General features: G+C 39.6%; 2 protein-coding genes across 4 annotated transcripts in view; both read right to left on the bottom strand.

Annotated features, from left to right (window-relative positions):
- Positions 1–954: 954 nt before the first annotated feature.
- On the bottom strand, positions 955–15,531 carry epsti1 (epithelial stromal interaction 1). Its single transcript, XM_028436657.1, has 7 exons — positions 15,323–15,531; positions 14,017–14,078; positions 13,822–13,905; positions 12,812–12,885; positions 11,803–11,886; positions 8,479–8,546; positions 955–1,452 (listed from the first exon to the last, which is right to left on the bottom strand). The coding sequence occupies exons 1-7, from the start codon at positions 15,403–15,405 to the stop codon at positions 1,422–1,424; spliced, it is 486 nt and encodes a 161-aa protein (XP_028292458.1). The 5' UTR covers positions 15,406–15,531; the 3' UTR covers positions 955–1,421.
- A 707-nt stretch (positions 15,532–16,238) lies between these two features.
- The window catches only part of LOC114454663 (protein diaphanous homolog 1-like), a 46,283-nt gene continuing 40,033 nt past the window's right edge, over positions 16,239–22,488 (bottom strand). For 2 of the 3 annotated variants that reach the window (XM_028435281.1, XM_028435283.1), the window contains 3 exons: positions 22,042–22,115; positions 19,851–19,924; positions 16,239–18,257 (listed from right to left, as the gene is read on the bottom strand). In XM_028435281.1, coding sequence (XP_028291082.1) covers positions 17,364–18,257; positions 19,851–19,924; positions 22,042–22,115 — 1,042 coding nt within the window. In that variant the 3' untranslated portion in view covers positions 16,239–17,363. The remainder of the gene's footprint in view (positions 18,258–19,850; positions 19,925–22,041; positions 22,116–22,488) is intronic. The other variant, XM_028435282.1, reaches the window with a different exon arrangement.

Raw genomic sequence — 22,488 nt, 5'->3', positions numbered from 1 at the left:
CCACATTTTGCAATTATAAATTAATTATGGGTACCTTTAAATGTTTGAGCAAACAATTGTTTAGTTGATGCTTTGTTTATGTTTTTGGAACCAATTTTGAATCTTAACAAAAAAGACTGGAATTTACATATTCTAATAATACTAAGACCGGCTACTTTAATCAAATTTTCATCTTGTAAAAACAAAAACATCTGTTCATACAAAAACAACACTTGTGTAATGAAAGTGCATACGTATCTGTAGTTTTAGATGAGTGAATATGTGACTAATTTAGATGTGAGATTGTTTATTTCGACTTGCTTGTATGTTGTTTTTATTTATTTATTTATTGTATGTTGGCTTTGTTGATGTGAGCAAACCTCACCTCAATCTATATCACTGAAAGAAAATCTATATAAAATCCACTCAAAGCAAAGTAAGAAGCCACTCTGTGTTCACAAAGATTTACAATTCACATTTTCCCTCACATGATGGTGCTGCCGGCCAAAAAGAAGTCAAATGAAGAGTAGGAGTTTATATTCCAGGAACTGTGCTACTTTCATTAATAAACAGAATTAATAAATAATCTTTAAATCAAATGCTTTTTACTTACTTAACCACCAGAGCCTGTATTAATAAAGACTCTTAGAATTATTCTGAAGAATGCTGCACAGATCTGACATTTTTTCCCCAGTTTTTAAGCATTTAAATCTTACTTTAAGAAGAATAAAACCCAAACTGAATTATCTCAGCACTGAATAATCAGACAAAAATAGTCTTGGAAAAAAACAGGAATGCACTAATCACTGAGTTACATTTATTAACATCCTTCACAAATGTCTAAATGGTCAATGAAAGTATTCAAATACATTTTAAGGTTTTAATCGCCACACAGAGACCATACAAGTACAACTTGTTGTGAAATGAGATTGTGAATTAGCCTGAGACGAACCCAAGAGATGAAAAAAAATCTAATCAAATCAAACAGAAAATAACCCAGAAATCAAAGAAAAAGATCATCAAACATGTAAATCTAATGAAAAACTTCACATACATGTAAAACAAGAGTAAACTGTACACTGTAGAGGCATCGTGAAGACAATAATGGAATTAAATGCAGGGATGCAATGAAGCCTAATATTAAATGCAGTAACAAAAACAACCACTAGGAGGTGTTGTAGATCAGTTATAGGTCTAATGTTTTTTCATAGCAAACACTGAAAAATGATCAAATAGTTTTAGCTTGAAATGATCTTTTCAACACAATTAAAGGCTGTAGAAAAAGGAAGATTGCATGAAAATGATCATTTTTCTTATCCACCACCTGAAAAATGTGAATATGAAACGGCTTGTGCACAAACTGTCAGTATCAGCGCTGAGATGTGGAGGAGACGTTTTTCATTCCACTTTTCCAGTTAAACATCCCTCCTCCTGTTTTCACGTTACTTTTTGTCCAGAAAGGCAGAATTCACCCTGTGAAAATCAAATTTAAATAAACATAAACTGTTCAACACCTTCGCTTCTACAAAAGTGATCAAACCAAACATTTTTCACACAGTAGGATCTGTTCAGAGCTTCACAATATATTCATCGTTTGTGGTAAATGTTTCGTTTTGACGCAGATTTAAAAAATATCATACAAACTGTTTCACAGCAAAATTCTAAAAATCTATACCTGCTTATCCTTTGTATGCAGTGAAAGGTCAAATGTAACTCATCTGTGCACGACTGCTTTCTCTCTGTGATCACAATAGCATGGCCTACTTTAGATTGATCAACTAGCATCAACTAAAGTAAATGCTAAAAAATAACAGAAAATGTACAAAATGACAACAAAAATACAAAAAATAAGTTTTTAAAACACACAAAAATACACAAAATGCCTCCAATAACACGTGAAAAATACAGAAAAATATACCAAAAAAAACCAACAAAATGACTCCCAAAACACAAAAATGACAAAAAAACAACAGAAAAATATACAAAATGACAACAAAAAATATCCATAGTACGCAAAAACAGACATACAGAAAATGATTCAGAACACGAAATCAAAACATAAATATATAAAAATAATGGAGAAATATACAAAAATACACAAAGTAAGTTCCAAAACACAGAAAAAAAATACACAAAATGGCTCCTCTAACGCATGAAAAATAAACAAAATGACAAAAACAACAGAAAGATATACAAAATGACAACAAAAAATAACCACAATACACAAAAATACTCCAAACACACACATAATTACATAGAAAATACACAAAATAACATGGAATTACACCAAACAATAACACAAAATGATTGAGAACACACAAAATGAAGACATAAATACATAAAAAATAATAGAGAAATATACAAAATAACAATAAAAACCAAAAATGTAGTTTTTAAAACACAAAAACGCACAAAGGTAACTGGTAACGTTCTCTCAACACTTCATCCCATTCTTGCCTCTTCAACCTCAGGGTCTTTCTCTATTCCTTTCCTTTTTCCTGTTATCAGACACGTTTGCTGACAGGTTTGTGTGAAAGCAGAGGAAAAGTTTCCTGCAGCTGCAAAACCAGCAACGCTCTCAGATTTACAGCTGTAATCACACTACAGAGGCACATTTCTGACTGAAAAATAAAGAATCCACAGTGAAGTGGATAGTTAGGACTGGTTGAAAGAAACCAAGAGTTAAACATCTACTATGTGAGAATATCTACAGTACATGACATTTTCTCATTTTGAAACCTTTTCTTTAACTAATATCAAACCTTCTATGATGTTAAAAAATCATCATAATAAAATATTTAATTTATCTAATATTTTATACAGACACTTCAGTCCTTAATGGAGATTAAAATGATCTTTCTAATAAAAAGATCATTTATTTAATTACTAAGTATCATTGTGCCTTTTAGGAGCAAATTTGTGTATTCATTATATTTAAGATGATAAGCTGTTCCTTCATTGTAAAGACGGTCGCTCTGCCAGGTTCTCCATTGATTGGTCAAACATTGCAATCTCCACCCCTTTTATGTGAACGAGCACATACCGAGGCTGAAAACGCTTGGTTTAAATTACTGTGTTGTTATCAACTTTTGTAGGACAGCTTCTCTCTGACAGCGAATGTTTGTTTAGTTGAAGCCCGCTAACGGAGATTAATCCAGGATATAATTATCTAGATTCATAGCATAGGCCCTTGGTGTGGTTTTGATGTTGTTTTGCACGTTTTTGTTGGCTGTTTGCTTAGCTTAGCATGTAGCAGCGCTGGCTGCTAACTATCTAAATCTAACTGACTGATGACTATATTGGTTGCAAATATTCCTCTTTTATTAAATAGCTTTATAAAGAAAATCTATTTAATCTTCCCGAGCACACCCAGCTGTCCTGTCATATTTCATCTTCGTCTCAGCTCAGTTCAAACTCTGAAAAGTCCCCAAAACTCTCGGCGTCAATCCCACCCAGTTAAACCAACACAAGGGAAGGAAGAGAGACTGGGAGAGAAGGAAGTAGAGGAAAGAAACAGACACAACAGAGCGACACACCTTCAACTTACTTACTCACTAAACAGACTAGAGACATCTGACGCTACAATGTTAGAAAACAGGGATTTTCCTCATCAGGTTAAACTAAAATCATTGAATACAAACTCCTAAAGTACACTGACAGGACTGTAGAGAGCAAGTTAAACTAGTAGGGGTGATAAAACTTAAGGGTTTCCATATTTTCCTCCTCAATAAAACAAAACAAAAGCAGTTTAAATATGTGACAGTGAAGCAGTGAACAGAGTATTTTTTACTGTGCAGAAACACATGGAGGTTCTTTTGATTTAAATTGAATTTGATCTAATCAGGTTAATCTGTGGTCTCTCCACAGCCAATCATATCACACGAGAGCATGAACTGTTTTTAGTCTAAAATATTGAAACAGAAGTGACAAAAATAGAGAAATATTTATTTGGAGACAAAACTATAGAAAACCCTGAACAGAACAATCACTTTGTAACCCATTGTTTTCAATTTTTTACTATGATAATTGTTTTTTAAAGACTCACCTTGTCTTTGAATCAATAACTTTATCTCAATCAGAAAATCGAAAAAGTACAATATCTCCCAGAGTGTAGGTTGCTGCTTTTTTCCATTTCAAATGAAGGGAGAAACATATATAAACAGAAACACATCAAAGATGTATCAGCTGCTGCAGCACCATCTAGTGAGTAGAAATATGGATTTCATGAACCTGTGAATTCATAATGGTTTCAAACTAAGGGGCTGATTTATTAAGATATTAAATAAAGGGCAAAATGTCTGACACGCTCACTTAGATGCACTATTTCTAAGTGTTAAACATAGTTAACACAGCTGAGAGCAAAATTACATTTAATGCGGTTGAATTGGAGGTGACAAGATGCACTTCCCACTCTGTGTGAGAAAAACTGCACAACCACTTGTTTCTTTCAGTGTATTCACTAAAGTTTGTACATTATCTGAGGTAAAGTGAACCTCTTCTCTTTTATTCATAGTTTTCCTTTCTCTTTGGCAGCTCTGTTCCTCCGTGCGGTCTGCCTTCACGTACTGGCTGCGCAGATGCGATTCTGGGTTTTAAACCAACGTCAAACACTTCTGCCAATGCAACCTCATGTGATAGGTTTCTGTGGAGGTCCCCGAGGTGCACTGCGCTCCTCTCCTCTGTACGTTCTGTACACACTTTACACACAATACACTGTGTTTTTCATTTGGTGGCTCTTAATATACTGTAGACTATAATTTTATAGTCTACAGTAGCCATATATGGACCATATATGCCATATATGGACATTAAAAAACAAAGGCAGTTCACCACGGCCGGGCAGAGCCCAAAAGGACGACGTGGGCCCGCCCTCCCGAAGGCCCACCACCCGCAGGAGGGATCATATGAGGCCGGTGCAATGTGGATCGGGCAGTCGTCCAGGGCGGGGGCCTTGGCGATCTGATCCCCGGCTACAGAAGCTAGCTTTAGGGATGTGGAATGTCACCTCTCTGGCGGGGAAGGAGCCTGAGCTTGTGTGCGAGCTGGAGAAGTTCGGACTAGATATAGTCGGTCTCACCTCGACACATAACAAGGGCTCTGGAACCAGCCTTCTCGACAGGGGTTGGACTCTCTTCTACTCTGGAGTCGCCAATGGTGAGAGGCGCCGGGCCGGGGTGGCTATACTTCTAGCCCCCTGACTTAGTGCCTGTACGTTGGAGTTTACCCCGGTAGACGAGAGGGTAGCCTCCCTCCGCCTTCGGGTGGGGGGACGGATCATGACTGTTGTTTGTGCCTATGGGCCAAACAGCAGCTCGGAGTATCCACCCTTTTTGGATTCCTTAGAGGGAGTACTGGAGAGTGCTCCTTCTGGGGATTCCCTCGTTCTGCTGGGGGACTTCAACGCTCACGTTGGCAGCGACAGTGAGACCTGGAGGGGCGTGATTGGGAGGAACGGCCCCCCTGATCGGAACCCGAGCGGTGTTTTGTTGTTGGACTTCTGTGCTCGTCACAGATTGTCCATAACAAACACCATGTTCAAGCATAAGGGTGTCCATATGTGCACTTGGCACCAGGACACCCTAGGCCGCAGTTCGATGATCGACTTCGTAGTCGTGTCATCGGACTTGGGGCCGCATGTCTTGGACACTCGGGTAAAGAAAGGGGCGGAGCTGTCAACTGATCACCACCTGGTGGTGAGTTGGCTCCGATGCGGGGGAGGATGCCGGTTAGACCTGGCAGACCCAAACGTATAGTGAGGGTCTGCTGGGAACGCCTGGCAGAGTCTCCTGTCAGAAGGAGCTTCAACTCCCACCTCCGGGAAAACTTCAACCATGTCTCGGAGGAGGCGGGGGACATTGAGTCCGAGTGGGCCATGTTCCGTGCCTCTGTTGCTGAGGCGGCTGATCAGTGCTGTGGCCGCAAGGTAGTCGGTGCCTGTTGTGGCGGCAATACCCGAACCCGTTGGTGGACACCGGGGGTGAGGGATGCCGTCAAGCTGAAGAAGGAGTCCTACCGGGCCTTTTTGGCCTGTGGGACTCCGGAGGCAGCAGACAGGTACCGACGGGCCAAGCGAAGTGCAGCCACGGCGGTCGCCGAGGCAAAAGCCCGGACATGGGAGGAGTTTGGTGAGGCCATGGAGAACGACTTCCGGATGGCTTCGAAGAGATTCTGGACCACTATCCGGCATCTCAGGAGGGGGAAGCAGTGCACCGTCAACACTATGTATGGTGCGGATGGTGCGCTGCTGACCTCGACTCGAGACGTTGTGGATCGGTGGGGGGAATACTTCGAAGACCTCCTCAATCCTACCGACACGCCTTCCAATCAGGAAGCAGGGCCCAGGGACCCGAGAGTGGGCTCTCCTATCTCTGGGACTGAGGTTGCCGAGGTGGTTAAAAAGCTCCTCGGTGGCAGGGCTCCGGGGGTGGATGAGATCCGCCCGGAGTTCCTCAAGGCCCTGGATGTTGTGGGGCTGTCATGGCTGACACGACTCTGCAACATCGCGTGGACATCAGGGGCAGTGCCTCTGGATTGGCAGACCGGGGTGGTGGTCCCCCTTTTTAAGAAGGGGGACCGGAGGGTGTGTTCCAATTATAGAGGGATCACACTCCTCAGCCTCCCCGGTAAGGTCTATTCAGGGGTATTGGGGAGGAGGTCCCCGGATAGTTGAACCTCGGATTCAGGAGGAGCAATGTGGTTTTCGTCCTGGCCGTGGAACTGTGGACCAGCTCTACACCCTCAGCAGGGTCCTTGAGGGGTCATGGGAATTTGCCCAACCAGTCCACATGTGTTTTGCGGACCTGGAAAAGGCATTTGACCGTGTCCCTTGGGGATTCCTGTGGGGGGTCCTCCGGGAGTATGGGGTATCGAACCTCCTGATAGGAGCTGTTCGTTCCCTGTATGACCGGAGTCAGAGTCTGGTCCGCATTGCCGGCAGTAAGTCGAAATCGTTTCCGGTGAGGGTTGGACTCCGCCAGGGCTGCCCTTTGTCACCGATTCTGTTCATAACTTTTATGGACAGAATTTCTAGGCGCAGTCAGGGCATTGAGGGGGTCCGGTTCGGGGGCCTCAGTATTGCATCACTGCTTTTTGCAGATGATGTGGTCCTGTTGGCTCCAACATACAGTGACCTTCAACTCTCACTGGATAGGTTTGCAGCTGAGTGTGAAGCGGCCGGAATGAGAATCAGCACCTCCAAATCCGAGTCCATGGTTCTCGACCGGAAAAAGGTGGAGTGCCTTCTCCGGGTTGGAGATGAGGTTCTGCCCCAGGTGGAGGAGTTCAAGAACCTCGGGGTCTTGTTCTCGAGTGAGGGAAGGATGGAGCGAGAGATCGACAGGCGGATTGGTGCGGCGTCTGCAGTGATGCGGAGTCTGCACCAGTCCGTCATTGTAAAGAGGGAGCTGAGCCAAAAAGCGAAGCTCTCTATTTACAGGTCGGTCTACGTTCCAACCCTCACCTATGGTCATGAACTTTGGGTCATGACCGAAAGAACAAGATCACGGGTACAAGCGGCCGAAATGAGTTTCCTCCGTAGGGTGGCTGGGCTCTCCCTTAGAGATAGGGTGAGAAGCTCAGTCATTCGGGAGGGGCTCAAAGTAGAGTCGCTGCTCCTCCGCATCGAGAAGAGCCAGATGAGGTGGCTCGGGCACCTAATTAGGATGCCCTCCGGAAGGAGGCCCCGGGGAAGACCCAGGACACGCTGGAGAGACTATGTCTCTCGGCTGGCCTGGGAACGTCTCGGGGTCCCCCCGGAAGAGCTGGAGGAAGTGGCCGGGGAGAGGGAAGTCTGGGCCTCCCTACTGAGGATGCTGCCCCCGCGACCCGGAAACGGCTAAGCGGGAGAAGATGGATGGATGGATGGACTATAATTTTATCTCAATTATTTTCGGTTATTTTTCATACCAAAAATTTTGAAGAAAGCATTAGACGTCTGTAGTTTTAATCTTCTTTCTCCTGTGTCAGACTGCAACAGTCACTGCAGTGTAGCCATTATTACACTGCATCACATGCTGCATTAAATTTAGGCAAACATGGCAAATAAATTGTGCGTGCTACAGTATGTTACGTGTTTCTGATTGATCATTGCGTGTCTTGATGATTGCACATGTCCTTTAGTAAAACAAAGAAAAAATACTTAAATACCGTACTTAATCTTTTTAATCTGTTACGTACCTACCGGTACTTCTTTTACTTCTCTCAGCAAAATCTGACTTTTAATGCACTACATTTCCCATAAACACTTGAAGTCCTCGACACTTTTTGCCTGAGCAGCAACTACTGCTTGCATGCCGACTGCTAACATTACAGAACTTCCTGTCTTTAATGGTGATTAATAAAAAACTCATCATTCATATTAATAAGAACTTCTTTCTTAACATCTGATAATGTAGTATTCATTGCAGATACTGTTCTATGAGTTTGTTGATACAGTTGTTAAACAGCAGTGTGGTGTTTTTCAAGGTGCAGAAAAAAGTGTGAATCTGATCCAAGATTTACCGTTGGCGTATTGGATCATTACGTTCCTGCTTCGCTTTCTCCTCCATCTTCTTCTCTAAACGCTCAGCCTGAAGAAACACACACACACACACAAATTAAGAACCTTTGTACTGACACACTTGATAAAACACAGCTCTAGTTTGACTCCACTGCCACCTGCAGGACAGATGTTGTATTACAGAGGTTTTTCTTTGGGTATCCAGGACAGGAGAAGATGAGTCCCCACACTGCACACTACAGACTTCCACAAAAGGCACACTTGGCTTAAGTGCACATCAGATGTAAAGTGTGTAAGGGAACAAGTGTGCTGAAAAGTTAGAATTGGGTTTGTGGTTACGTCCTCCACCTGAGTCCGAATGTTGTCAATCGTGACAGCAAAATATATAAAGTAAAGTAAACTTTTAAAAATGTAGCTTTCCTTGTTCAACAATACTAAAAATGCATTAAAATAAATACTCATATCCTCGTGTGTAAGCATTTCAGTGGCCTGTGATAAGTTGGTCATATTCTGCCCTCAACTTAATAAAATTACATGTAATTTTGTCTGTCCCTGTGAAAGATTAGATATGAAATCAGCTCTTTCATGTATGTTTCATAATTTCACAATTACAAGGAATTTGGGGAAATGTAAGGACCATAACTACATATACCAAAGCCCTTGTAATACAACATATATTTTAATACAATGCATATTACAGAAATGCAATAATTAATACCTTATTTACACTAGAAAATATTTTTTTTTTGCCATTTTTGCTGCCATCGGGGTTTATTGTGAGTTTGTCTGCAATCAAATTTCTTTCTTAAGTTCTAACGTCCCACAACAAAAGGACTTATGGGTAATCCCCTTCATCAAAGTCCGCTTGCATGCACGGTTTGCACAAGTGTGCATGAAGGGCTCATGTTGGGCGGAGCTAAAGCACACTCCATAATATTGGGAGACCCTACGCACTCGCACCCTTCAGCGGGAGCGTGCAACCGAGGGATGCAAGTGTGGGTTTTGGGACGCAGCCTTAATCTAACTCAGTGTCAAACTTGTTTTAGTTCAGGGGCCAAATACAGTGGTAGTTTGATTTTAATTGGGCCACAGATTTTAGGCAGGAAAACAAGCAATTTCAACATTAATGTCCCCAAGTTTGCACTTTGATGTATAAATGATACATAACGTATATGTAAGGCACCCAAAATACCCAGGCAATAAGTGACCAATATCAGTCTCTGTAGGATTTTCTCTATTAAATTGTATTGATTTTGTGACAATTTATTATTTAATTTTGGGGTAATTATGTGAAATAATTTGAGGAAAATGTAACAATTTGAGATGTAAAATGACTTCAGTCATGCATGGGGAAATCCTCCAAATATTGTGGAGTTTCACTGAATTTGTGTGTTTAGAAAAGCTGAGATCTAGAACTAAAATATTTGGTAACTTACACAATAATTCATGTTTTTTGTCTTTTTGTACTTTCAACCCCCCCTCCAGAGATTGGGTACGAAACCTCAGTAACCGCAATCACGCTGAACAAGGCAGCGACTGACCTGAAAAAAAAGATAATGGCAAAAAAGTCCACCAAGCAACCCAAAGCCAACTACAGAGGCTAAGTGAAGTACCATCAAAAAGTCTCGTAGAAGATGTGAATGCAGCTCTGAGAGCGATACCTACATCAACCATCAATGAAACCAATGAGTTGATATACTCCACAGCAGCAGTGATCCCAGAGACACTTGGCTATCGTAAGAGCAACCATGAGATGAAATACCCACCATGGAAAAGAAGGCTAGAGGCTAACATCAAGGTAGCGCGGAGAGAAGTGAGCCAATTGACAGAGGCCCTGAAAGGTGCAATAAAAAAACAAGTCCCCAAGAAGTACACCCAGATGCCCATACCTGAAGCAATGGAAACTGCCAAACAAAGGCTCCAAGCCTTGGCCAGCCTCCTAAAGAGGTACACAAGAGACAATGAAGCCAGACAAATAAACCGGCTGTTTGCAACTCAACCAGCGAAAGTGTAAGCTCAATGGCAGGGGGAGCAATAGCAGAGCAGACCCACCAAGGCTGGAAACTGAACAGTACTGGAAAGGCATATGGGAGAAGGAGGCAGCACACAATAGTGATGCACAGTGGCTGGTGGCTCTGAGAGAAGACCACAGCAACCTCCCTGAACAGAATCCAGTCACCGTCACAGTGGCAGACATCCAAGAAAGAGTCTCAGGTATGAAAAACTGGACAGCACCAGGGCCTGACGTGATACACGCCTACTGGCTTAAGAAACTCACGGCACTCCATGAGCGCTTGGCAGCACAAATGAACCAGCTGCTGAGAGATGGGAATCACCCTGAATGGCTAACCAAAGGGCGCACAATCCTGATCCTGAAAGATCCCTCAAAGGATACAGTCCCATCCAACGATCGACCAAAAACCTGCCTCTCCACAACGTGGAAGCTCATGTCTGGCATCATAGCGGGTAAGATAAGCGGGCACATGGATCAATACATGAGCACTGCTCAGAAGGGAAACGATAAAAATACCAGAGGTGCCAAACACCAACTCCTGGTTGACAGAACAGTCGCTAGAGACTGCAGAACCCAAAACACTAACCTGAGCACTGCCTGTGCTCAGGTTAGTGAAAGCCCATGACTCAATGCCACATTTGGATCATTGAATGCTTGGAGCTATACAACATAAACAGGACTCTAAGAGCCTTCATTGCAAACTCGATGAGGTTGTGGAAAACCACCCTTAAGGCCAATGGCCAGCCACTTCCATCAAATGTGCCATATACCAAGGAGACGCCCTGTCCCCACTGCTGTATAGGCCTGAACCCCCTCAGCCAAATAATCAACAAGACTGGCTATGGATACCGACTCAGGAACGGGGCCACCATCAGTCCATCAGGGGCGACCGTGGCTCAGGTAGTAGAGGGGTTTTCCTCTGACTGAGAGGTTGGGGGTTCGATCCCAGTCTATACCAGTTTATGTGTTGAAGTGTCCTTGGGCAAGACACTGAAGCCCAAGTTGCTCCCAGTGAGGAAGAGTTTTTATATATATATATATATATATACACATTTATATGAAGGGCCACTTGGTTTTGTGGTGCACTGCATTTAAGCTGCTCGGGACGAGATAGCTAACATTGTTTTTATAACACAGATATACGTAGACATAATGTAGTGTAGACAGTGTGTTTATTGGTTTGTATTCTCCTTTTTCAGTCAGTCAGTCTGTTGGTTTAGTTATGTCATCATTAGTTGTTGCTTTGTTGGTTGTGTAAACACCTGACTATTAACAAACGTATCATAATTAATTCATATTAATAATAATATACCTTCCTCCTTTGTTCAGCTTTCATATTCTCATCCTTTTCTCTTTCTTCCTGTCTTCTCCTTTCGTCCAAGTCCATCTTTTTTACCTAAAAGGAAAAATCCACAGTAAAGTTTAAAAGTTACTGGGGAGAAGCAAAGCTTTCATAATCACAAGTCTGATCCAAAGTGGTTAAAATCAGTCAAATCTGAGCATAAAAACCTATAAATAAGCACAAGTTACACTTTTATCCTTGTTTTACTGCACATTTAGGAACGTTCTCTCTGACAAACCTGTTAGAATTAATAGATTACAGAGCAGTGGTTCCCAACCTTTTTCGGGTCGTGACCCCATTTTTAGATCACAAATTTCTGGCGACCCCAGAAAATTTAGTTCTCTAAAATTTGTTTTTTGATCATGTTTGTTATACTGTGTCCAGTATCAGTGCAAAAAGTAACAATAAGCGCCAGCTCAGATATTTTTATACTACATTTTATTTTAACTAGAAATATGTTTGAGAAAGGGAAAGCATATAATACAGTTGTTTGAGATTGTGTGGTGTTTTCATTCAAAAAAAATAAAAAAATAAATATATATATATATATATACAGTAAATATATATATGTATCTGAACTTTTGTTATTGACCAAATACTTATTTTCCACCATAATTTGCAAATAAATACATAAAAAATTCTACAATGTGATTTTCTGGATTTTTTTTTTCTCATTTTGTCTCTCATAGTTGAGGTATACCTATGATGAAAATTAAGTGGGAGTACTTGCACAATTGGTGGCTGACTAAACACTTTTTTGCCCCACTGTATTTGGCTGTGAGTGTCTCCCTGCCTGTCTGTGTCCTCATGTGTGTATCTCGTCTGTCTTCAGTGTGTGTTTTCTCTGTTTCTGGTCTGTTTCTAGTTTGAATGGATGTTTCGTGTTTGCATCGTGTGGCTGAGAGGTGTACTCTAGTTTGTGTCTCAAGGTTTTGTGTGTGTGTGTGTGTGCGCGTATGAGTGTGTGTGATGTATTTACCTTTTTCTCGAATTTGGAGCATTTTAAAGCCATAGCCTGCTGGGCTCTGACTTCAGGCAGTGATGCATATCCTCCTAGAAGAAGAAAATCCTGTCAGAGGGGATTTTATTAAGTATTAAAGCTGTAATATGTAGAATCCACTCTCCGCTCCATTTTGAAACCGAAACCGAAACTCAACCTCCCTTACCAGTGTCTTTTGTGAACGCTCTTAGCAACTTTTTTCTCCGTAGAGACTAGTGACAAATATATGGACTTCATCTTGAGTTATTGAAGATTTTTCCAGTGTTAAGAATCTCCAATATGAATACACGTATCACTCTGTAGTTACTGCCCCTCCCCGCCAGAGAGCTCAAACAGTCAGCTGTGATCATAGCTGGCTTGACAACCATCACTCCGCATCCAGACTGTAAAATGAATTACCCTTAAATAAGTTTCTCTTAGATCTATGCACGATTTATCCCCTCTGTTATCACTCTCTCTCTGACACCAGTACGTGCGGCGAACCCTCCGCAGTCACAAGGATCAGTGGGGACGCAAAGCGGGCCGTTCCTCCCCAATGTTTGTGGCTTTAAACTGTTGCTTCTCCACCTCAGTCTGCCTTTTTCCACTTGATTTGCCGCGTAACTGTTGAGTCTAACGCTAACGTGATGGAGACCTTTGTTGGAATGCCTGTCATTGCACTTGGTACGTAAACACGCCTGACTTCAGTCGAGCAGCCAATAGTAATGCCCAAAACAGCTCATAGAGCACACGTGTTAGTAGAAAGATCTCTGATTGGCTGAAGTCCAGTGTCACACTCCTGTATTTATAAACTTAATTTACAGGGCCAGGAGAAGGAGAAGAGATTCACTGTCCACTCAGAACACTTTCATTACAATATGTTAAAAAATTATTATGGATTTTTGACCAAATTATGCCAAAAAAAAATTAACATACTGCAGCTTTAAGTGTTTTATTGCAATAAAATGAAGCTTTGTGGCGTTGTTGGAGAACGCTGTGTGTGTGTGTACCGAGTTGTTCAGGGTGTGTGTGGACAGCTGAGACTTTGTTGTTTTCCTTGTGCTTCTGAAGAAGCTCCTCTTCCTTTTGAGCCACTAAACACAGAAAGTAAATTAATGAATGAAAATACACACACAGAGAGAGATTTTCAGATTAAAAATGACGTAAAACATATTTCTGAGGCTATGTTTCAAACTCAGTGTTACCCGACATCATCTCGTTCCTCCGTCTCTGGTTGGGAGGAAACATTGAGAAAGCTCCGTCACATCTGAGGAACAAAGAATAGAGTCTGAAACCATCTATTCAACACAATTAAAACCTAGAATTTAATTGCACCACTTTCTGATTAATTATTGTATGTATCTATGACTTTTAAATACTATTACATACTATAACTGTGAATATTATCATGTTAAATTTTAAACTACAATGCACTGTGACTGATTCCTTCTCTCTCTCACACACACACACACACACACACACAATATAAAACCATATTCCTACATATATTATAAATACATTTTATTTATAAGCACTTTTCAAAACAAATCTATTCACTGGTTTCTCGTCACTGTGTATTATTAACATTTGTTAATATATTATTACTTTATTATTATAGTTTTAATGTATTTCAAAAGTGGTGCTGAGTAACAAATATAACCTTAAGTTCAATTAATTTTATACTACTTCAGATTAAAAATATATATAATTAGTTATGACTTTGTAATTGTACAGATAAAAGTTGCTTTCATGAGTGACCGATATAAGTTACCAGGTTTCTTGAACGCACCAATTCAGTTCCAAACCAAGAAATTAGTATTATAACATTAGGTTATATATTATCAATTTATTATTACAGTTTTGATTCAAAGTAGTACTGGGCAACAGGTAAATGAAATTCCTTTTATACTACTTTAAATTAAAAATAAGAATTTTGATGACATGTTTATGACTTTTCTTTATAAGTGGCTATTATAAGTTACTAGGTTTCTTAAAGGCACCAATTCAGTTCCAAACCAAGAAATGAAACTGAAAGTTTCTTACGTCAAACTAGACAAAAAACGATCATTCATTTGGCATTTGTTCACTTTGACGTCGTTTTAAATCATGAAAACAAATACATAAAATCAATTATATTTTTTTTATTTTATTTAATAATTCAACGTTCTTAATAAATATATATATATATATATATATACATACACACACACATATATACGTGCTTTTATAAACGCTTTTTGTGCTACATTTAAAATAAAAACATTACATTTCTTTGTTGCTATAGACTATGTAATTTACCAGCTTTCCTGAATGCACAGTTTCCATTTCCCATAAAATGAAAGTGAAACTTTTCACCAACAAACAGCATAAAACCAGCAAAATAAGGCTAGTTTAGAGTGTCACACATTCCCAGTGTATTTACAGCATATATTTGCTCAGGCTTTGGCAAAAGTCATTAAACTAAGAGTTATTGTTACTATAATAACAATAATATGTTACACAAATACGTACCGACGCGGTGTTCTGTCCACTTCACGTGCAGAAACACCTGAGGAGGATGTTACAGGTTCTCCATTATTTGAGGTGGACGTCATGGTGGTCAGTGTTGAGTTAGAACTGAAACAACTTCACTGATGAACAACTTAACTACACTAAGCTATTCTTCACCTGAGGAGTCCAAACACTGCAACAGCGCCACATGTGGCCAACAATGGGAAGGTTTCCACGTGCACAACACAAACACGTGGAGAAAAGACTCGAACCAAAAGGACCACCAGCACGATAGAGCTTTATCTAAAAGCTTGTGGAGAAACTGGAAGGTGTTGAGGTAGTGTTGATTGTAAAGTTGCGCGTGCTAAAATCTAAAACAAACAGCAACTTTTTGCAACATTTAGTAGCAAAACACTTTTAAAAACATGTGATTTTTTTCTTTTTAATGTTAATTTTGACCAGATTTACAGCAATATTTGTGAAATGTCAATGTTAAATATTAAATCTAAATGTCACAGGTGAAACTAAATATTTAGCTAATATGCAAATTCACCAGAATGAGCTTTTATTTTGGTACTCCCGGTGAATTTGCATATTATCTAAATATTTAGTTTGACCCATGACATTTAATATTTGAATTTAACTTTTAGATATAGATTCAACATTTATATTTAATATTTAAAATTCAGATTTAACATTGACAAAATATTGTTACAAGAAAATAAATATAATTTACAATGTAAATCTGGTTAAAAGTAAATAAATTCACACGTTTTTTTTTTTTTTTTTTTGACAAAATTATCCTTTTTTGATCCACAAAATATATTCTCTTCACCAATGACATTATTTTGGACTAAATGTTTTCTGAAAATTAAAAATTAGTTGTCACAAAAATGTGTATTACAGTTTGTAGGAGACCTTTAGACCACTAGGGGAACTTTTTGATATTTTAAGTAGAACATACTTAAGAGAGAGAGAAAAAGAGAGATGATTTTGTATTAAAAAAATACCAGCATGAAAAGCAGTTAAATGGATTATAAAGTGTGTCCTAACCCAGACCTTCCACGAAACAAGCCACACTCCAGATCTCACTCATACATACTGTCCCTTACAGGAGAAAAAGACGAAAGCGTCACATATTATGCAGCCGTTTGTTAATAAATGTGCCTGTGTGGCATTTTCTATCAACAAATTTAGCCCTGAATTGTCTTGCTGGTCAGACTTCAATTCAAATTATCGAGATTTATATTGTATATAGTCATTGTGAGAAAAAATATCATACGAGTTTTGGATCATATCGCCCAGCCCTAATCGTAACACTTGGATTTTGATGAAAAAGAGACAAACAAAATAGACACTGATCATCAAAATAGGGTGATTTAACACACAAACATTTTATAAATCAGTGGTTCCCACACTGAGGTACTCCCGTGATGTCATTACAGGAGGCGGCCTGAGGGGAACGCTACACTTGCTGGACATTGAGCATGAAAAACAAACGTTTTTTTCTTTACACCCCAAAATCTTTATTATTGCTGGACAGGGCAACAACCACTCACACTCCCATTCACTCCAACAGGATATTTAGAGACTTCAATCAACCGAACAGTCATGTTTCTGGATTGGAAGGAGGAGTACCAGGAGAACATGCAAACTCCACACAGAAAGGACCCAAGTGTCCACCGGTTTAAACCCAGGACCTTCTTGTTGTGAGGCGGACGTGCTTGTGGGCCTCTGGGGTAGAGGTTTGTGCTAGCTTTAGACATAAACAGCAAGGACTGACTTTTTAAACATTTGCATGTTTTGTTTGCTGTTTGACTGACACACGGTGCTGTCATATCACCTGATAACATCATGAAACAATATAAAAATACAGTGGCATACATTTTTGTGAGGTTGAATGTCAGCACAGCTGGTGTGTATCACATCTTAACATAAAACTTCTAAAGTGACTCTTTTCAGCCAATACAGGCTGATGTAGATGACATTCACAAACAAAGGCAGATATGTTGTGGTCACCACAGAAGAAGAGCCCATCCTTCAACCAAATTGATTATTGTACTCAGATGCTGTTTCTACAAGTGGAGATGCTGTGGAAGACTGAAGGATCAGAGAAGCTATTGTAGGTTAGTGTTTCCGATTTAATCTCTAGACCAAATGTTGGTGGTTCAGATTTAATCTCTAGACCAAATGTTGGTGGTTCAGATTTAATCTCGATACCAAATGTTGGTGGTTCAGATTTAATCTCTTGACCAAATGTTGGTGGTTCAGGTTTAATTTCTAGACCAAATGTTGGTGGTTCAGATTTAATCTCTTGACCAAATGTTGGTGGTTCAGATTTAATCTCTAGACCAAATGTTGGTGGTTCAGATTTAATGTCTAGACCAAATGTTGGTGGTTCAGATTTAATCTCTAGACCAAATGTTGGTGGTTCAGATTCAATCTCGATACCAAATGTTGGTGGTTCAGATTCAATCTCTTGACCAAATGTTGGTGGTTCACGTTTAATTTCTAGACCAAATGTTGGTGGTTCAGATTTAATCTCTTGACCAAATGTTGGTGGTTCAGGTTTAATTTCTAGACCAAATGTTGGTGGTTCAGATTTAATCTCTTGACCAAATGTTGGTGGTTCAGGTTTAGTCTCTTGACCAAATGTTGGTGGTTCAGGTTTAATTTCTAGACCAAATGTTTGTGGTTCAGATTTAATCTCTTGACCAAATGTTGGTGGTTTGGATTTGATCCCTTGACTAAATGCGGTGGTAATACATGTATCCTGAATCAAGGTGGGGTTAGGTTGGGTGCTTTGATCCGAGCTCTGATAGTTGCGGTTATGAGTTGTGCCCTGTAGATCTGCTGCTTTTACAAAAAGAGGAGGAAAGTCCGTGCCCAGCAAGATAACTCTGGCATTATTTGGTAAAATTTGCACTGGGTCCGTCTGGCACGATGCATGGCAAAGCTGTTGGAAACAAAAACATAATACAAATTTAAGTGTTTCCTTCAAAAAATATTTCAACTGCTATGACAGTTAAGGCACTGTTTACACGACTATGTTTCACTTTTGATTTAAAAAGTTCTGCATTGACACGGCAACGTTTTCAAAAGGATTTTGTTTGTTTACATTGGACTGCAGAAAACAAAACAAAAAAGATGTAGCATACATGCCTGGCGAATAGATGGCAGTGCAATTTTGCAATGAACCAAAAAAAGCACATGCGCAGAGACACTTCCTCTGAAAACAAGAGTAGAGCTTTAATCCTTGTTTCACCAACAGTGCCCACTTTGAAGCTGTTATTTCCCACTTCATACAATATACCTGCTTTCTGATATTGTATTTTATTAAAACTTCAAAGTCAAATAAATTAAAATATATAAAACAGAAAGATAATATTAATCCGTATACCTTTCATTCTTTGGTTATTTCGTTTCAAAACTAAACTGAAAAATTAAAAAACGGATTGTTTTTTTAGTTTTATTAATTCAAAACCAGAAAGATAAAAATGGGAAAACCAAAAACCAATTAAAATTCAATCTGGTTCCATTTGTGTGATATTTGGATATTTAAGAGGAAATGATGAGAGCTTCACATGTTTTAATCTCCCCACGCAGAACAAGCGACGGACTTTTACTCTGCTGCGTTTGATAAAAATGATCTTGTATCATGTTGTCCACCTCACACTGATGGCAGAAGTGTAATTTGTGTGTTGATGACGTTTTGTTAAAGAGTTATTGATGTTGGAAGTCTGAATCTGTGAATATCTGTCAACTTTATCAAACAGTGTTACTGTCTAAATAGTATCCAGATCAACTAGTGACTGGGAGGACTTTTGCTCCCGGTTCGGACATAAAAAGAAGCAATTCATTAGTCACATTACTGGTGAATTGAAACGTAATTAATACATTAATAAATCAAAACCAAAAAATGTATGTTATGTAAAACATGCACATGTGTGGAACCAGAGGTGGTGTAATGAATCTATTGGTGCTCCTGGTTTCTTATGACCAACTTCCGTGTGTTGACGGCTGCTGTTAGTGGTATTTATGACGTGCAAAATAAACATTTCTACTGCCCTCAAAAAAGCTGTAATTGTTTTTGCAAAAGTGAAGTTCTAACATCTATTGTTCCTCACACCAGCCTCACAGTCGATAGTCAGTCACCAGTTTATACGATTTGGATATTAGCGCCACGAAACAAAACATAAACGTGAGCAGCTTTATACGAGCTAAAACATCCACACACTGAATGAAAACAGGAGCAGGACCAGAAAACTGCTGAAATAAATCCTAAACCATTCTATTGTGTGAGGAGACCTGGTCCGGGACCTGTGGAGGGAAACGAGGTGCAGAGGACTTCAGTACTCGCACTAATTTCCCCGTAAATATCACACAAACAGAAGTTTAAAATTTTTTTTAAAAAAATGCTGTTTTGGTTTTAAATCAGAAAAACAAAATAACCACACTGTTTATTTGTTATTTTGATTTGGTTTTAAAATGAATTAACCAAAGAACAAAGGGTACACGGATTAATATTCTGGCTGATGAGTGTATTTACCTTTTTCTCCACTTTGGACGATTTCAAAGACATAGCCAGCTTGGCTCTGGCTTTAAACAGTGCTGCATCTGTTCCTGCAAGAATAAAATCATGTAACAGAGTATTTTATTTACTAATCATCATAATAATAACAATAACAATAATAGTAACAATTAATATTATGTATTACAATGGTGGTCTGTAGCTCCAGCATGAACAATAGCTGCACGATAGCTTTGAAATTTTCATTAGGGACACAAATGCAGAAAAAATACTTAATATATTGTTTTCAGGAAAACTGAAATCTCAAGTGCGTATTGCTTAATAAAGCCTAGCTTTACAGAACAACCTTTTGATGTCAATTTTTAAAAAGGCAATGAAGGACATTAAATATTACATCAAGAACCATTGAGTTGTGCCTCAGTGTGTGACAACTGTGACCAACTTTTCTGTTGTCCTTTCCACTCCGTTACCACAAAAAGAAAAGACCTTAAACAAAAATTTGCTAGAATTCAGCATCGCTGCTTAGTGTTAAGGAACTTCACGATTCGAATGTGCGAAGGTGGATGGATTAAGGAACACAATAAATAATGAAACCATGCCAAGACATGTAAGTGCAGAGGCGCAAATGTGCAGCTACTTATCATCATTACTATATGAAGTCTTACTTTATACATGCAAGGATTTAGGGCCATAAAAAAAATAATAATCACGATTATTTGGATAAACATTTTAATCACGATTATTATGTTCGGAAAAACATCTGTATTTTTATATAACTACTTTTGAACAAACAATATTTGAACAGTTTAGAGTGCAAAAGAAAAGCTTTAAACAAGAATAATGATAAGTACTAAAAAATGTATCCAAGAATTAAAAATTTACTATGGGCTAACTATCAATAAACTGTTACAGAGTGAGACTCTTTGAAAACAATTACAGCATATAAAGAAAAGTTAAGAACATTAAGCTGAACCTACAGGTTTTGAGGAAGAAACGACAGCCTGTCAACATTTTCTGTCTGTAATTCTTACTAACTGACCAATAATTATGTACTTATGTCAATCCACTCATTAGGGCGTGTCAACACATGCAACACGAGCACCTTCTCCATCTCAAAAAACCCTAAAACTCTCCAGTTTTCTGGACTACCGTTACTACCGCGCACTTCTACGTTAAGCTAAGTATTATAACGTCAAGTTGTTGCTGAGAGTCACACAGGTCTTGTATGTGCCCACACTCATGGGGAAACATGCGCGCAGCTGACGTGTCCTACATATGGCTAAACCCTGCCCGACCCGTTTGGTTCTGTCGGGCTCGGGTCTGGTATGATATCATCCTGTGAGAGAGAGTATCAAAGGAAACACAAGGATGGAGAGGGATAGACTGACATCTGGATGATAGATCCATGTTTAATTTCTACCTGGCTTCATTCATCCCGGCCGACAGCTGAAGCAGAGTGGGGCGGGGCTTATGGTTCGCAAAAGACTTTAAAGTTCTGCTGCTGGTGTTAGTCAGGTATGAACCCAGCAGGTCTCTCAGATCTATGGACACAGGTCAGATAGTGGAGCCCAGAGTTCACAGTAAACATGGTGATGCTGCTTTTAGTTGTTATGCTGCAAAGAAGTGGAACAAACTGCAGCAGAGCTGAAGTCAGCATCACATGTGAACATTTTTAAGTTTGCCTTGCCTTGACTTAATAGACCAGGCTGAGCCCATTGCATATCAACATGTTGCTTTTTCTGAATAAAAACCAGTAAAAAAGCAACACTACAGGTTGGTCGCTCAACATGACTCGCTCTCATCAGTCTAGTTTATAGTCACCTGAAGCTGCAGAGCCACTGAAGCGTTGCTCGCTTGTTATTAAGGTAGTTTAATTAAGTCATGAACATGTGTTCACTTTCTGATAGTTGGCCGACTATTGAAGTTAAGAAAGTGCCTGGTTTGATATGTAGCAGAGCCGCATTTTAAATGTAAAAATCGCAGACGATCAGGCTAATTTAACCGTGGAGTCCAAAATCAGCCTTACAGGGACTCTCATTTTGTTCTCTTGCGTCTGGCATTGCTGAATATTTGAGAGAATGAACATACCAATAAATGAACTGACCCACCATCTGAAACATTGATTCTATTCTACCATTCAACACAATACAAAGGTGGCCATTCCACTCCTGTTACGCCAGTATTCATTTAAAAAAGGCTTTTCACTCACCACTGTTGATAACATGCTGTTCAGTCCCTTCTGCATCATCAGTGCTGGAGGCATTCTGCACACTTGATATCCATCTGTCAGAGTTGGGATCAATTACTTTTTTCAGTTACATTTACGTTTTCAATTACAAATTAATTACAATTACAGTGACGAGCATTTTTTCCAATTACAATTATTTTGTATCCTCAGAAAGTCAATTACAATTACGTTCTCAATTAGGAAAGTTCAATTACAATTAATCACAATTACTGAGCTTGAATAGCCTATATGCCCCGGACTTCCGGTCTGGCACTTCAGGGATTTTCAGCCAGCCGAACTACTTCCAGCGCACAAGTAACAGTGTTAAGGTGCGTTCCCATCGAACGTGACTGAAATGACTAGATTACATGCAAATCAATGTAAATGATGCAACCTAAGTTATCTCCCTTCAAGCGACGTGACTTGTGT

This window comes from Gouania willdenowi, chromosome 21 (genome assembly GCF_900634775.1).
Source record: "Gouania willdenowi chromosome 21, fGouWil2.1, whole genome shotgun sequence".
Taxonomy (NCBI): domain Eukaryota; kingdom Metazoa; phylum Chordata; class Actinopteri; order Blenniiformes; family Gobiesocidae; genus Gouania; species Gouania willdenowi.
The sequence above is the reverse complement of the archived record's forward strand: the minus strand, read 5'-3'. Positions and strand labels throughout refer to the sequence as shown.

What these genes read in the sequence shown, in the direction of transcription:
- epsti1 (XM_028436657.1), bottom strand. Translation starts at nt 15,405, where the DNA reads ATGACGTCCACCTCAAATAATGGAGAACCTGTAACATCCTCCTCAGGT. An exon ending in GAGGAACGAGATGATGTCGG is followed by an intron (nt 13,906 to 14,016) that starts GTAACACTGAGT and finishes TTCTGTGTTTAG; the next exon opens with TGGCTCAAAAGGAAGAGGAG. An exon ending in GCTCCAAATTCGAGAAAAAG is followed by an intron (nt 11,887 to 12,811) that starts GTAAATACATCA and finishes TTTTCCTTTTAG; the next exon opens with GTAAAAAAGATGGACTTGGA.